Source organism: Telmatherina bonti, assembly GCF_933228915.1.
Source record: "Telmatherina bonti genome assembly, chromosome: 11".
NCBI classification, from domain to species: domain Eukaryota; kingdom Metazoa; phylum Chordata; class Actinopteri; order Atheriniformes; family Telmatherinidae; genus Telmatherina; species Telmatherina bonti.
In genome coordinates this window covers 40752651-40770241 of record NC_136629.1, presented here as the reverse complement: position 1 = coordinate 40770241, position 17591 = coordinate 40752651, and the positions used below count along the sequence as shown (strand labels likewise).

Here is a 17591-nt window from a genome sequence, read left to right as displayed (position 1 = left end):
ATTATCCAGATGATCCACAGTGATCCAGGTGATCCACAGTGATCCAGATGATCAAGGTGATCCACAATTATCCAGGTGATCCAGATGATCCACAATGACCCCGGTGATCCAGATGATTCAGATGATCCCGGTGATCCACGGTGATCCAGCTCATCCAGATGATCCACAATGATTCAGATGATCCAGGTGATCCCAATAATCCAGGTGATCCAGATGATCCCGCTGATCCAGATTATCCAGGTGATCCTGATGATCCAGATAATCCAGATAATCCTGATGATCCAGGTAATCCAGATGATCCTGATGATCCAGATGATCCAGGTGATCCAGATTATTCTGATGATCCAGATGATCCCGATCATCCAGATGATCCACAGTGATCCAGGTGATCAAGGTGATCCACAATTATCCAGGTGATCCAGATGATCCACAATGACCCCGGTGATCCAGATGATCCAGATGATCCCGGTGATCCAGCTCATCCAGATGATCCACAATGATTCAGATGATCCAGGTGATCCAGATGATCCAGATGATCCAGGTGACCCTGATTATCCAGGTAATCCAGATGATCCAGGGTGATCCAGGTGATCTACGGTGATCCATATGATCCACGGTGATCCAGATGATCCAGGTAATCCTGATGATCCCGATGATCCAGGTGATCCAGATGATCCACTGTGATCCAGATGATCCAGGTGATCCACAGTGATTCAGATGATCCACAATTTTCCAGGTGATCCAGATGATCCATAATGATCCCGGTGATCCAGATGATCCATGTGATCCAGATGATCCGGATGATCCAGGTCATCCACGGTGATCCTGATGATCCAGGTGATCCTGATGATCCAGGTGATCCCGATTATCCAGATGATCCACAGTGATCCACAGTGATCCAGATGATCAAGGTGATCCACAATTATCCAGGTGATCCAGATGATCCACAATGATCCAGGTGATCCAGATGATCAAGGTGATCCACAATTATCCAGGTGATCCAGATGATCCACAATGATCCAGATGATCCACAATGATCCCGGTGATCCCGGTTATCCACGGTGATCTTGATGATCCAGATGATCCACGGTGATCCATGTGATCCAGATGATCCCGGTGATCTACGGTCATTCAGGGATGTTTAAGTCCAGGTACTGAGGAGGATCCGCCCCTCCGTCGGATCCTCGGAGGTTCGGGTGGTTTAAGGGACAAACTGTGCATCTGATTGGACTGTTTTCAGTGAAGAATCTTGTAGCTGCTTTCTGTCTTTAAATCATCTCTGCCTCTTTTCACACATGCGGTAAAGAAAAGGAAACGTATTGTTGTCATAGAATTTTTAGGTTTTAGCCATCCCCGGAGTTTGTAGTCCTGCTCCTGCATGCTTAGATATCTGTTGTTGAGGATTACTTAATTAGTAAGTATTTTAATAAAAATACTGCAGGGAAGTCTGTCTGCCTGGAGACACAATGTGGAATAAAAGGCGAATTGGGACATTAGAAGTTTCTGCCTCTGATGCTGCATCGCTTCCTTAATTCAGGGATTCTCGTGTTTATCTGATTTGTCAGGAGAACATACAAGATTTTTGCTTCCTAATAATTCTCATAACGCAGTAAAGAAAGCCTTCCAATGGTGCAGTCTGAACTTTTTATGAATATGAATATCAAACAACCACTGGTCTAAACAATCACAGTAACAAGACAAACAAACTGGGATTAATCTAGATTAACAATTATTGTCAGTATTTAGAGCTAAATACCATCAACCAGAACAGAAGAGTAAGTAGACTGAAAGTTCTTTTGAATATTACAACTATTTTATTATTATGGCTGTTAGTCAATAAAATTGTATAAATAATGTATAGATCACTGAACCAAGTCTCATACATTACATGTTGCAAAGCGGCAAAATAAAATATAAATAAATAGATAGATAGATAGAAAAATAGATAGATAGATAATTAAGTAGATAAATAGATAGATAAATAGATCAATAAATAATTACATGGATAAACGAATAGATCGATAAATAAATAAATAAATATGTTTATTATCTGACCAAAATGGCGACTGCCGTGACTGCACCGCAGCACTGATACTCATGAATCACGTGACCACACGTGGCGAACTAGAAGAAAGGAGACATGATTCCAAGACTGAGAATTTATTCACTTTAATACACCTTTAAATAAAACTATAACTTTAACCCGGTTATTTCGTCCACATCATTCCCAAAAACTGATTAAGTACTCGGAGTTCCGCACATCCGGGATACTGACGTGACACTAACGTAACCGTCAGTTTCCCGGATGAACGGTCAGGCTTTTTTTTGGTTTTTTTTTTTGTTAAATTATTAATAGCTTAATCTGTTGAATATTGATCAATATTATCAGTAAAACGAAAGATCGCGGTTGCAATATTTATATATTTATATGTAAATTCATTTATTTTCTACATATCGTGGTCGAAGGGGGCGGGGCTTGTTTAGCAGCGTAGCTAACCGCTAACAGCTAACCCCTTTTTTTTTGTATTAACTACTTGTTTCCTTTATCTACAGTAATTATTTAAACTTCTACGTATTAAATCAAAATGAGTTTAGACTCCTTCTTTCAACAAATCCTGTTGACTGAGCAGCAACTAACTGAACAGACACAGAAGTTTAAAGATGGTATGTTTCTCTACTTTATATAAGTTTAATTATCCTTCCAAGTGATGTTTACACAACAACCTGCTTCTGGCAGCTGAACAGCTTTCATTGTATTTCAGGTTATTAATATGTTGCCTTTATTTCAGTAAAAATAGCCATAATCAGAAGCAACGAGAAGATCAAGATTGCTACTGAAAAGTATGAAAAGACCAAAAAGGAACTTGATGAAAAGGTGAGACTCTTATTTCTGCTTTATGTATTTATGTACTTTTGGCTTGCTGCTGATGTATGAATTAAGAACAACTGTAACACTAGATTAGCACTGATGTTTGGATTATTGATGCAATTTTCCTCATTAGAACAGCCCCAGAAATCTAAGCCGATTTAAGTAATACTCTGATCAACCTGAATATGCTTTTGATTTATTCTGTTGTAATCTGTTGTAAATGATTTCAGACGTTTTTTTTTTTTTTTTTTTTGGCAGTTTCAGGATATTTCATGTGGGAATAACTATTTGTTTCAAATGATTTCTGTATTTGCGCTGTTATTTATTCCATAGCAGTGTTTAATTTAATATTATTTTGGGGTTTTATTTATGGTATTTTCCTCAGATTCAGCATGATGTAAGATGCACGGGTTTATATAATTTTCCTATTTCGTGCTGTCAGTTGGGAAAAGCATAATTTTACTGATCAGATCCACAAGAGGAAAACATAATAATGAAACTCCAGTGGTAATAGTTTTATGTGGGGCAGAATGAAGTGTTAGTCGCATGTTGTAGGCTATAAAGAGGCACATATTGGCATATTGATGATTTATGATTTAAGACAGCCAATCTCCAACATTAATTTCATCAGCAATTGATTGGAGTGCCGCTGTAAAATCAATGGCTAATTTCCACCGGATAACATTAGTGAAGATGTGCCGTCTGTGTGAGATGTGCCGTTAAAAGCAGATTCTCAGAAGCTAACTTCCATCCAGTGCTTTTTAAGGCAGTAAATTAGCAAGTCTAATTAAACAGGATGCTGAATGTACAGAAACTGTTTTATTTGTATGGACACCTGAAAGAAATGGTTTTCTGGCTCAGAGAGGGAATATTGTCGACAGCTGTCAGATGTGCACAGTGTGTTTACATCTCTTGTGGAGAAATGCCTTATAGTTCATGAGGGCTGTTTTTATGTAATTACAGTGTTGAGAGAACTTGGATGGGAATTGCATCCAACAAAACATTTTCCTCTAAACCTCTGAAATAAAAGGCAGAAAACTGATCTGAAAGTTGTGCTGAGACCAGGAAACTTCCCCATGAATAAACTGCTGTACAATAACACAGCCTAAAGAGGAGCTCAGAACCAAACACGGACTTTAGAAAGTCATTTATACGACAGATTTAAAGAGAACTACTGATGGGAAGTTCAGCTGATTTTAAAGATTCAGCTCTTTTGACTCTACTCCTTCAGAAGAGTCGACTCTTTCAGCTCCTGATTGGCTCTTCATTTAGTTTCACTCAGAGTTTCTATATTAGTCTAAAATATAACTTATGAGTGGTTTATTTGTTGAAACAGTTTTTTCTTCCATCTTTACATAGTTGTTGTAAACGATGTGCCCATCAAAACGAAGTCGTGCCTCTTCTGAACATCTGACTCTCTTAGAATGGCATCAGTTCTTCTGGTTCACGATGAAGAATGGGTTCTTAGAGCGTTCATGAACGACACATCACCAAAAGCTTTAACGTTAGCTAAGATGTGATTGATACTTCTGATGTGTGCATGACCCCTCTGTCACGTTAAGCTTCGATCATGGCTCTGAACTATACACTGTATATAAAAGATGGGCGGAACCTCCGTGACGTCACCCGTAGGTTTCTGAAGAGCTGAATTGAAGCTCGGTGGGCGGTTCCTACCATCACCATCTTGGCAGGGGCATGTGTGTCGTCTCGCCCGGAAAATACAAATATGGGCAAAGAGGCGGAGCTGAGAGGGGGGCTGTGAGCGTCATGGTGGATGATTGACATCGAGTGAACTCCGAGCTTTCTGTAGCTAAGAGCTAACCGAGCTAACCTGGAGATAACAGGAGCTAACCAGCTAACGGAGGTAAGCGGGCTAAAGCTAAGTCACGTTGTTAACCGGCTAAAAACCGCGGTTGTTCTACGTTCTTCTGACTTGAAGCAGGTGATCGGGTACCTGTCAATCAAAAGGACACGCCCCTAAATATGCCAAATTTCGAGATTAAATTACTTTTAAACGGGCGAGTTAGAAAAACATTCACTCCCCCCACAGTTGTCATGAAGTTAAACCTGACCTATTAAACCTAAAATGGATTTTTGTACCAGGCTGTAAACATGTTTATTTCTGCTGTAAACATGTTTATCCCTGCTGTAAATATGTTTATTCTTGCTGTAAACATGTTTATTTCTTCTGTAAACATGTTTATTTCTGCTGTAAACATGTTTATTTTTGGTGTAAACATGTTTATTCTTGCCGTAAACATGTTTATTTCTGCTGTAAACATGTTTATTCCTGCCCTTAACATGTTTATTTCTGGTCTAAACATGTTTATTTCTGGTGTAAAAATGTTTATTTCTGCTGTAAACATGATTATTTCTGGTGTAAATATGTTTATTTCTGCTGTAAACATGTTATTCCTGCTGTAAATATGTTTATTCTTGCTGTAAACATGTTTATTTCTGCTGTAAACATGTTTATTCCTGCCCTAAACGTGTTTATTTCTGCTGTAAACATGTTTATTTCTGCTGTAAACATGATTATTTCTGGTGTAAACATGTTTATTCCTGCTGTAAATATGTTTATTCTTGCTGTAAACATGTTTATTCCTGGTGTAAACATGTTTATTTCTGCTGTAAACATGTTTATTCCTGCTGTAAGCATGTTTATTCTTGCTGTAAACATGTTTATTTCTGGGGTAAACATGTTTATTTCTGCTGTAAACATGTTTATTCCTGCTGTAAATATGTTTATTCTTGCTGTAAACATGTTTATTTCTGCTGTAAACATGTTTATTTCTGGTGTAAACATGTTTATTCCTGCCCTAAACGTGTTTATTTCTGCTGTAAACATGTTATTTCTGCTTTAAACATGTTTATTTCTGGTGTAAACATGATTATTTCTGGCGTAAACATGTTATTTCTGGTGTAAACATGTTTATTCCTGCCGTAAAGTTTTTTTTTTTTTTTTTTTAACATGGGAGTCGATGGAGACTTGCTGTGTTGTGGGGCCCCTAGTGGATGAGGGGGGAACTGCAGGGGCTGGCGGTACCTCCGGAGGCTGCCGTTTGGTCGGATTAATGTCATATGAGGTGATCTGACTACCCGATGTTCTGCCTGCGCTCCAGGCTCAGCAGCTGTCTGCACTGAGGCTGCAGAGGGATCTTGGGAAGAAACGCGAGGAGCAGATGAAGAAGCAAACCCAGGAGCTGATCTGTCGGAGGAACGGCCTCAGGCAACATGAAGTGAGTCGGACTCTACTTGTCAAATCTTGCTGCTTGTATTACTGATGCTCCCCTTGAAGATCTGCTGGTGCTGCTTCCAGACATGAACTGGAACCACGAGGTGACCAGAAGTGGCGTCTTGGACGTCTCGTCAGGTTTGATCGGCCACTTTGCTTGTTGTAGTTCCACAGAGTGTGAATCCAATATGGTTTGCACAGCTTCATTCCATTTACTCATTTACACTTTATAAATATGTAGTAAACGTGCTGCAAAGTGGTGGTTCATACTGAGGCCCAGCAGTGAGAAGGTCACAGGTTCTACTGGGCAGGGTTAGCATGTTCTTCCAGTGGATGTGGGCTCTCTCCAGGGACTCTAGCTTCCTCTCACCATCCGAAACCATGATGTTAGGTTATTTTGCCATTCTAAATACAGCGCTTGTGTCTCTGTCAGCCCTACGGGGGACTGGTCACCTGTCCAGGTGTGCCTGCATCCTCCCAGTGGACCACGCTGTTTGTAAAATGGTTCATTCATTTCATGTATGTTAGCCTTCAGCTAACATGTAGCTTTTTATACATTTTAATGAGCAGCGTTGATGAATATCAGAGGTGTGTATACGCGACACCTGCATACATGGACGTCGTACTTAGGAAATAGCAGCGACTCCTGATCCGTTAAATTCCTAAAGGAATGTTATTTCTCTCCTTATTCAGTCTGACACGTGTTCATCACAGCGATCAGGAAACCATGTTTGTTTGTTTTTATTGTGCAGAAACAGTCTTCAAACCGTCTGCAGGTTATTGGGCAGTATTTAGCCACGGCGGTGGGACTGAGTCCAAAATGTCCTCTAGGATCTGGTAAAGTTATAACGTGACACTTTGCAGCAGTCCTTCGCACGGTAGAGTCGACATGTCGGTGGACGCAGCGCCAGAGCCGTGGCATCACGAGCAGCATCTCATTCCTCTTCTCATGCCAGGCCACGGGGAGGAGGGAGTCTAAAGAAGAAGAAGAAGACTTCCTTCAGGAGATCTCCAGCTTCAACAGTGACTTCAGTCTCCTGGGGAACAGAGCAACGGCGTTGGAGAGCCAGGCGCACTCGGAGCTCCTGGTCCTGGAGAGGGAGGTGGACTCCTTACACAAAGGTCAGAAACCCCCCCAGCTTGTCACAGGGAGAATGGCAGCTAATACCTGGGGTGTGTTTCCACCCAGACCCCATATGTTTGCCTGCTTTCCCCCAGACCACAGTGGCCGATGTAGAGGCTACGTAGAGGGCAGTTAGCAGGGAAAGCTGAGCTGCATGAAGATCATCATCCATGCAGCTCGGACATACCTGACCTCTGCTGCAGACTCACAGGGTTTTGGGAAAATCTGTCTTTGGAGTCGAAAATAACCTTATTTAGTCTGACCGTTTCCATCGAACGTCTGAACTTTAGGTGATTATGTCTCCTAACTTGGTGTTTTCTTCTCCTGTCAGAGATGAGTTGCAGCCGTGGAGACGTGATCTCCATGGAGGAAGAAAAAAGCCTCGTCCTGCTTGAACTGCAGGGTCTGGAGAACACGCAGAAAGGTGAAGCGCTAAGCAACCAGTTCATGACCCTTTAAACGCTTTCCGACCGTCTGGTTGGACGCCAGCAGCAACCAGCCTGATGGTCGACCACATGGTGAATGGTCAGTCCTTCTGGTGCTTTGCATGTTGCCTGTTCTTTCCGAAAACGCCTCTACTTGAGAAGACTGGAAACATGGTGGCAGCAGATGAGACGGGACAGTGGCGGCATCTCCATGGTAACAAGGTCCCAGGTGAAACTATCTGTTCCTGATGAGGATGCATCGTAGATGTCCAAGGCGTGATGATCACATGACGCCTTCTGATCCTGATATGGGCGATCGGTTTATCCAGCGCCCACGTATCGGCTGATCAGATCATTTACTCAGACAGACGAATGATCAGCCAGGTAAACGGATGTCAGGCTGCTACAAGCCCCGCCTACCAACTGCTCCCCCCCCCACACCTGGTCAGCCGGAAGATCTGAAAAGTACCTTCAGATTGGATCATTTAGAGAGAGGTCGGGTGGGGGGTGGATTGTGATGCAGGTGGGGCAAACAGTGAACCTTGCAGTAAAGCGTTTTCGCTGTTCGTCGCTGCGGTATTCTGTTGCCTAGCAACAGTGTTGGCACGGGGAGCGATGTTGCATGGACGTGTGGTGGCCAGATGTTTCCCCGACCAGCAGTCGTGATTCCTACCTGAGTCGCTAGCAGAACAACGAGGCGTCACCGCAGAGGTCATGCTTACATTTAACCCTTTCATGCACAGTGGACACATGTTTACAAGATGTTTACTGCATGAATGAGGACGATATGTTTGTAAATAAACACTTCAGTAGATGTTAGAGTCGTTTCCACTCACTGGATAATAAATAAATACAATATAATGGAACAGAATGTACATACACAAGTCTGCCTTTGTGATAAATATGAAAAGAAAATGATACAGCAATAATTTATACAGGATTTACTTCATGTAGTTATGATTATATATTACTTTATAAATATTTTATAGAATACATTAAAATAAAAGATCATGATAAGCTCTAAATATCACTAATAAACAAAAAGTATCATTGCATGTCCGTCGAGGTAAAGTGCTGCTTTTACAAAGTGCTGCATTGTTTTCTATTGATAGTGCATGAAAGGGTTAAAGAGGAAGTTGAGAGGCAGTAGACTCTGTTTCTACTCGTCCATGGGGCGTTTATTCATGTTAACGTTTAGGAGACGAGCAGAAGGAATGAAACGCTCCGCGGCGCTGATGGAATTCTTCTTGTTCCCGGTGATCTCACACGGCGACAACGCTACCCCCCCCCGTCAGCAGGAGAAGCAGCGTTAAGACACCACAGAAGAAAAAGATTAAGTCTGGTTCTGGTCGGGAGATTGCTGCCGCCTGCAGACAGAACCCTGGACCCATCTCAGATCGCCACCTGCGGCCCCCCAGGACTGAAAAACCAACATCTCTGCATCTTTGGTGGGATGGATCCAGAAATCCTAAATCTGCTGTTAACTGTGAGAAACTGACCCAGGGGGTCACATCAGGACCACATCCCCAAACTTTTTACTTCTGTAGTAAGGTTCCAGTGTGGCTCTGGTTGAACTGGTGAGCAGATTCTCCTTTTCCTGCAGACCTGGACCAGCAGCTGGAGGAGGCTGAAGCGACAACAGAAACTCTGAGGAAGGAGGAGACGCTGATCAGCCAGAAGCACCTGACAGACGACACCTGTCTCAGGTCAGTATCTATAGAAGTACTGATACTTATACCTAAACATTACGTCCTAGTATTTTTCCTAAGAGACTGTTTGGAAAGCTGTTTACAGCTTTGTTTACAGCTGAAAGCTTGTTTACATCTAGCAGCATGTTTACAGCTGAAAGCTTGTTTACATCTAGCAGCATGTTTACAGTCGACAGCTTGTTTACAGCCGGCAGCTTGTTTACAGAAAGAAGCTTGTTTACAGCTAGCAGCTTGTGTGGTGGAAAATACTCTGGTCTTGAGAAGTTGTAATACATCTAAGAGTCAACTGTCTTCTTACAATGAACATTTTATTATAAACTAATACAAGCACACGCTGGAGCTTGGAGAGAGAACTCTCTCTCCAGATGCTGAAGTAACACCCGATTATAAACCATGCTTAACTCCTCCTAGTTGCTGGGCAGACCACAGAAAACAATCATTCTCTCCTCCGAAGCTAAACTGAGCTCACTAAGCATCAATCACTCACTATATTACTTTATTACCTTTAACCTTTAGACAACTGGTCAACCAAGCAGTTGACAAAAACAGATGCCCTGCAGGAAACTCTTCCTGTCTCAGACTTTGTCTGCACATTCCAGACAAGGATCATATGACTTAAAGAAAGCTTTGTGCATAGACACAAAACACAGCAGGATCACAGCAAATCAATGCATATATGTCTAATACTTAATAAAAACCAAAACCCATAATAATTTCTCCAACACTCTCCCTCCTCTTGGTCCTACAGGACCAACAATAAGAAGAGAAATTATCAGAACGCAAAAATACATACAGAAGACAACATTCTCAAAACATCAGGAGCCTCATGCCTATAAGGTTTTAAAAGAATCTTTCAGAAATTACAATAGTGAGGAGCCATTCACTTCAGCTTCAAAATCTCAGTCTAACAATAAATGTAAGAAAAGTGGAAACAAATCATTCCTCTTAGGGGGTGACAGAGGTGTAGTGAAGACACTGTCGGCGTTCTGGTGGGACTTGGCATGTCACAGTTGCAGTGGAGCGCTTTTTTCACCTCTCACTGATCTTGCTTGAGAGCGAAGGCTGGTCTTCAGGCGTGAGAGTAGACTATCTCACTTACCCACGCAACCACAGGGATTATTCTGCCCTTTGTTGGGTGGTGCGTTATTCTTCTGTAATTTCAGACTGAAGAGCTTCAGGAGGTTCAAGCAATCTGTAGTGCCAAGCAGCTCACTCTGCGACCTTTACCACTGTCTGGGTCGTCAGGAAAACCTGAAATGGCCTAAACCATCGATGTTGGTTCCAGCGCTGATGTTTAAAGCTTCTTATCAGGACAAAATCTCCCGGCTGAAGTGAATAGAGCTGCGTAGATGCTGATTCATGAAGGGCAGCTTTCACCTGTGTGCAAATGCCTGAAAAGGGTTCTTATGAGGTTAGGACAGTATGTTAAAACATTACTTTCACACAGAGCTGTGTCTGAACCGGCAGTCTTGGAAGGAACCATGCCCACTTGGGTGAGGGTCCTGCAAAAAGAATCACAAAAAGGCCCATGTTTCCATGTTACGCATGCGCATGTACATCAGAACCAGAGAAAGTACTTTTGGTCCAAGGAAGATCTGAAAAGAGAGCCAGAAGGAAATTTCCCCGTCTGCAACCTGTGGGAGGAAAACATTCAGGAAAATGGCATCCAGAAAGTCATTCATAAGAGAGCGCCAAAACATGGACTTGTTTTCAGCTAAAGAGTAAGCTCAAGTAACGAGAACTGAGATGGGAGAGCTGCAGCCTCCACCGTGTCACAGTCAGAGCAAACAGCATCAAAAGGAAAATCAAGTCAGGGTCAACTAGAGGTCGGTCAGAGGCCAGGCCTGGGGGGTGCAGAGGATAGTCAGTTTCAGCTAAACAGTCATGGAGTAAATCATGAACAATACAAAGCAACAGTTAGGGCCACTCAGTTATCTGGTAGGTAATCATTCAAAGTAACCAAATTCATTTAATTAATTATTGCAAAGTTCCTATCAGGTAGTCTCATCTTAACCAACAACCAGAAAAAAATCCTCTAGTACTGCATAGCAGGACATGTGTCAAACTGGACTCCCAGCAGTCTGACCAACACTTATCCATGCTGGAATTTCCTTTCTGATTTACTGCTCGTGTTGTTTATGTCATGTCTGCTAAATGACAGAAGCAGAACCACACTGAAGAATCTCTGCATATATTAAATAAAGCTCATTCAGAACTGTTGATTTAATCAGTAATGTAGTCTAGTTTAGTCTCATGGTTTACTCTGGTTTGTCTCTCCCAGACTCCAACAGACCCATGCAGGAGCAACACACACAAAACTGAGATCATGATAAGACTGGCTTTCTATTCCAAATATATTGTAAACATAAGCATAAGCATAAAGCAACAAGATGTAAACCCATCTTTAACAGCTGGACTTCAGGTACTGAACAGCCAGAGACCTTCAGGTCATAATAAAGCTGTTAGTTTTCTATCTACATTTGAACTAAAGCAGCATTTAGAAACAAACTTCTAATACTGATGGCAAAACTGTTTTCATCTACAACAACACGACACACACATGTACGTGCACACACTCACAGCAGCACTTCTTCCTTAATGATTTTAATGCAAACGTGTGTCACAGAAAAGGCCAAGACTAACGGTTTAGCATAGTTAGCTTAACTTTGGAAGTATCAATACTGTTCAAATAATCTGCCTCATATTCATGTTATTTTGAGGACATACAGGGCTTAAATGACTTGTTTGTTTACCTATTAAGCGTGTTAACTAAGAGACTGGTCTGTTTACTGGCAGCCATTGCAAGAGTTGCTTCTACTCTTTAAACAAAAATCATCTGATGTGTATTTTAACCACTGAGCATGTCTGCTTTAATTCAAAATAATGAATTCAGATTAGGGATAACACACCAGCTGTCAGCAAATAAAACACGGAGATTGTTGTACTTGTGTTGCATTCAGTGAAGTCGGGAAATTACAAAGCTACCTTCTTATTTAATGTCATATAGCGGCTTATTTTTTCTCTTTTGACATCTATTCTGTCTCAAACATTAAAAACTTAGTATTCATCACTTTTTTTAAAAAAAATCTATTTATTTTCCTATAAAGCATAGCGTGCCAGAAGTTAACTTGTCTGTATGAACTGTTCAGCTTCCCTGCAGCAGAGCAGAGATGTCTGTGACATTGTTCAGTTGCAGAAGTAGCAGGAGTGCAAAATTTTATGCATGCTCATAAATGTGGTATAAAGCTAAGCAGAAACAGTGAGTAAATGTTTGGTTGTAGGGCCTCATTCCTTGGCCTGGTCTTGTGGATAATCATTCAGCTCGTATCACTCGATCTGCTCAGGAGTCAGACGCGCCACAGCCACCATGCTCCCCACCAATCAGCATACAATCAGAAATTCATGCCAGGAAGTGCCCGACACATGTTCATCAAAGCTTCCTGGTAGATAAATCAGATTCATATGTGTAATTAATTAAGAGTAACATGTAAAGGATCAGAGAGTGGGCAAAAGTTCCAGGAAGCAGATCCAGGTTTTCCACAGAGAACTGAGTGAACCCAACAGTCTTTCTGACAGAATCAGGGTGCAGCTTATTCCAGAAAACATCATCTGACTCTGTAGTCGGGGTGGGACTTGTGCTGCCTGCCGGCCACATCCGTTAGTCTTTTAGTTCCAGAAAATTCCACAACTGAAACACAGTCTGAGGACAAGGAGGATCCATCACCTCCAGAGGTCAAAGGTGAAAATCCAGCTCACATGTCCACCATAGGAGCCATATCCACACTGTTCACAGTCACAACCAACAGGGCTCTGCCAGACCCTCTGGTTCTGGGATCTCCGGGCCCCATCAGCAGCGGCCGGGTCCCTGCAGCCACATCTGCATATCAGGTTCTGCTTCAGGACTCAGAGCTGACACAGAGGGGAGGTGGAATGATGCTGTAGGTTGTAGGGACCGTTTCTGCTCCAGTCTCCTGACTGACCACGCGTGACACCCAGAACTCTGCAGTGACCCGGATCAAGAACTCACTCTCCCCCAGCCCCTCCTCTGAATCCCCTCAGGCAGGATAGACAATTTTAGGACCCTGTGGACCAAGCTGCATGCTGACAAGGGTTTAGAAGGGAAACGCTGCAATGTGTCCAACACCATACAGCAGACGAGCTTTTGAGACTGAACCATTTGGTCATGTGATGTATTTTCTTCTCCAGTAAGGGGAAAATAAAGATCATAGCCTCATAATTATAATGGTTTTCTTCTGAATCCTGTGGCAAACATATTATGTGGACCATGTTCTGTGCTGTGAACATCATGTAACTTGAATATTACATTGTAATTGTGTGTGTGAGAGACTATATTGTCAGTGGATTCATAACTCAGTTCTCTCCTGGGAAAGCTGAACATGATCTTGCTAAGAAGATACACTTGTTCTGAGAACTTCTCTTCTCGCCGTTAGCTCACATTTAGCTAAAGTGAATTTATTGCAAGGGAAATTTACTCTAGCACGTTGGTTCACCATTCCTATTTTAAGGTCAAGAATTTTCTTTTTTACCCTAACATTATGCTTAGTTTCAGCATCCTTCAACTGCATTATTTATTTCCAGTTTATCTAGATTTATTTAGACATGCTAGGCATAAATTAATAATAGCAGTAGTAAAGGAATAAAAATCACCTTATGAATGTCTGAAAGGGAACAGACAGAAACCTAAGCTTATTGCCTACACAATGTACAGTAATTTAACATAATAAGTTCCTAATACTATAAATCACATCTCTCACATTTCTGATTTTTCATTCTTAATATGTTGTTGCTCTTTAAAATGTTCTCAGGTGATAATAAAGAATACTTTTCCTTTAGGAAAAGGTTCCACATTCATACAGGGAGTGGCTTTTATGCTCTTATAAAAGCTTTAGGAAGAAAAGCACAAGCAGCTATTTTACACAGGATTTATATGTTTGTTTCTGCCTAACATGCTATGACATCATCTCCTTCAGTGAGCAGAAGGCCTTTAATGAACACACTCTTTTCCTCACTTCCCTCTCTCATACATTTTTTGTTGTTTGTTTTTTTTTTTCTTACTGCAGTAAATTAGATTTTACACAAACAATTCACTTCAACAGTTGGATGAATGCATGTGAATGGGTCGTGCCCCCACGTTTGTCTACCCCCACACAAGCTTCTAGGCTCTCCTGCGAGAGTCCGGTGTGGCTTCACAAGACGTGGTTTTAATTCTCCACACAATCAGTCCAATCAAGTTTAACACAGGAAATTTTACACAACCACCCCAGTTTCCCCTCACATGAAGACAGAGATTTCAGCTATTTAATGGTGCTGTACATCAACCTCCTACTGCAAAGGAACTAGTTCTGTTTGCAGCGGATGTACACAGAGGGTCAATCCCACACCTTTGTAGAATTATCAGGCAAAATTCTCAATGTCTCCAGAAACCAGCCCACACAGTTTCTTCTCTGTTCCTCCTCACTCAAGATGGCTTTCCTCTCAGTCTTCTAACTCAAGGTTGGCCTGGTCTTGCTTCTCGAGCTCACAGGACTTACTGACTAATTTACTGGTCTCGGTCTTGTAACTCACAAGATTTACTGGTCTGGTCTTGCTACGTCTAGCTCACAGCACTTACGACTTGGTCTTGTTACTCACGATTTTTAACTTAAACTTTAACCTAAACTTGACTTAAACTCACAGGATTTTATTTATGACGTCAACCTGATCTCGTCTTAAGTTATTCTCTTATCCCTTGAGTTGTTCTTTCGATGAGGAGGTGAGGAGGAGAATCCCTGTCACAATGAGAATAATGAAGACAATTGACCACAACACAGAAAAATATTGTGATTATTAATTAAGATATTGATTATTAATTTGTGATAAATTTCTAGTAATGTTTGACTCCAGTTTGAGTCTGAAAATTAATATAAATTTAGAATAACACTTCTCACCATTGTCTTTTCACACTGGTTCAGAAGGAGTCCTGGCGTAGTCGACCACGGGTGGGAGAAAGACGTCCTGTCCTCTGAAATTCTCTAATTGAGGTTCTTAGGATGAATCTGTGGATTCAGGTGGCCAACCCGTCTATCCCCAACCTGGGCGGACTGACGCAGGATCCCGAGACGAGCCCCCAAAAACTGTGGTGGAAAATACTCTGGTAAGCTTGTTTACATCTAGCAGCTTGTTTACAGCTGAAAGCTTGTTTACATCTAGCAGCATGTTTACAGTCGACAGCTTGTTTACAGCCGGCAGCTTGTTTACAGAAAGAAGCTTGTTTACAGCTAGCAGCTTGTGTGGTGGAAAATACTCTGGTCTTGAGAAGTTGTAATACATCTAAGAGTCAACTGTCTTCTTACAATGAACATTTTATTATAAACTAATACAAGCACACGCTGGAGCTTGGAGAGAGAACTCTCTCTCCAGATGCTGAAGTAACACCCAATTATAAACCATGCTTAACTCCTCCTAGTTGCTGGGCAGACCACAGAAAACAATCATTCTCTCCTCCGAAGCTAAACTGAGCTCACTAAGCATCAATCACTCACTATATTACTTTATTACCTTTAACCTTTAGACAACTGGTCAACAAAGCAGTTGACAAAAACAGATGCCCTGCAGGAAACTCTTCCTGTCTCAGACTTTGTCTGCACATTCCAGACAAGGATCATATGACTTAAAGAAAGCTTTGTGCATTGACACAAAACACAGCAGGATCACAGCAAATCAATGCATATATGTCTAATACTTAATATAAACCAAAACCCATGATAATTTCTCCAACACTTGTTTACAGCTAACAGCTTGTTTACAGCTGACAGTTTGTTTACAGCTAGCAGTATGTTTATAGACGACAGCTTGTTTACAGCCGGAAGCTTGTTTACAGACGACAGCTTGTTTACAGCCGGCAGCTTGTTTACAGCTGGCAGCTTGTTTACAGAAAGAAGCTTGTTTACAGCTAGCAGCTTGTTTACAGCTAACAGCTTGTTTACAGCTGACAGCTTGTTTACAGCTGGCAGCTTGTTGACAGAAAGAAGCTTGTTTACAGAAAGCAGATTGTTTACAGCTAGCAGCTTGTTTACAGCTAGCAGCATGTTTATAGACGACAGCTTGTTTACAGTCGGCAGCTTGTTTACAGCTGGCAGCTTGTTTACAGAAAGTAGCTTGTTTACATATAGAAGCTTGTTTACAGCTAGCAGCTTGTTTACAGCTAACAGCTTGTTTACAGAAAGCATATTGTTTACAGCTAGCTGCTTGTTTACAGCTAGCTGCTTGTTTACAGCTAGCAGCTTGTTTACAGAAAGCAGTTTGTTTACAGCTGGCAGCTTGTTTACAGCTAGCAGCTTGTTTACAGAAAGCAGATTGTTTACAGCTAGCTGCTTGTTTACAGCTAGCAGATTGTTTACAGCTGATAGCTTGTTTACAGCTAGCAGCTTGTTTACATCTAGCAGCTTGTTTACAGCCGGCAGCTTGTTTACAGCCGGCAGCTTGTTTACAGCTGGCAGCTTGTTTACAGAAAGAAGCTTGTTTACAGCTAGCAGCTTGTTTACAGCTAACAGCTTGTTTACAGCTGACAGCTTGTTTACAGCTGGCAGCTTGTTGACAGAAAGAAGCTTGTTTACAGAAAGCAGATTGTTTACAGCTAGCAGCTTGTTTACAGCTAGCAGCATGTTTATAGACGACAGCTTGTTTACAGTCGGCAGCTTGTTTACAGCTGGCAGCTTGTTTACAGCTAACAGCTTGTTTACAGAAAGCATATTGTTTACAGCTAGCTGCTTGTTTACAGCTAGCAGCTTGTTTACAGCTAGCTGCTTGTTTACAGCTAGCAGCTTGTTTACAGAAAGCAGTTTGTTTACAGCATGCAGCTTGTTTACAGCTAGCAGCTTTTTTACAGCTGACAGCTTGTTTACAGCCGACAGCTTGTTTACATCTGACAGCTTATTTATAGCTGGCAGCTCGTTTACAGCTGGCAGCTCGTTTACAGCTGGCAGCTCGTTTACAGCTAGCAGCTTGTTTACAGCTGACAGCTTGTTTACAGCTTGCAGCTTGTTAACAGCTAGAAACTTGTTTACAGCTGGAAGCTTGTTTACAGCTGGCAGCTCATTTACAGCTAGCAGTTTGTTTACAGCTGACAGCCTGTTTACAGCTGGCAGCTCGTTTACAGCAGGCAGCTCGTTTACAGCAGGCAGCTCGTTTACAGCTGACAGCTTGTTTACAGCTAGCAGCTCGTTTACAT

The 17591-nt window shown here is 41.8% G+C and overlaps 1 protein-coding gene across 1 annotated transcript in view; it reads left to right on the top strand.

Annotated features, from left to right (window-relative positions):
• Positions 1–2585: 2585 nt before the first annotated feature.
• Positions 2586–17591, top strand: part of LOC306762409 (coiled-coil domain-containing protein 172) — a gene marked incomplete at both ends in the record, with an annotated part of 49429 nt that continues 34423 nt past the window's right edge. Inside the window, 7 exons of the mRNA XM_079248852.1 lie at positions 2586–2664; positions 2790–2875; positions 5992–6108; positions 6538–6600; positions 7061–7226; positions 7559–7651; positions 9256–9358. Coding sequence (XP_079104978.1) covers positions 2586–2664; positions 2790–2875; positions 5992–6108; positions 6538–6600; positions 7061–7226; positions 7559–7651; positions 9256–9358 — 707 coding nt within the window. The remainder of the gene's footprint in view (positions 2665–2789; positions 2876–5991; positions 6109–6537; positions 6601–7060; positions 7227–7558; positions 7652–9255; positions 9359–17591) is intronic.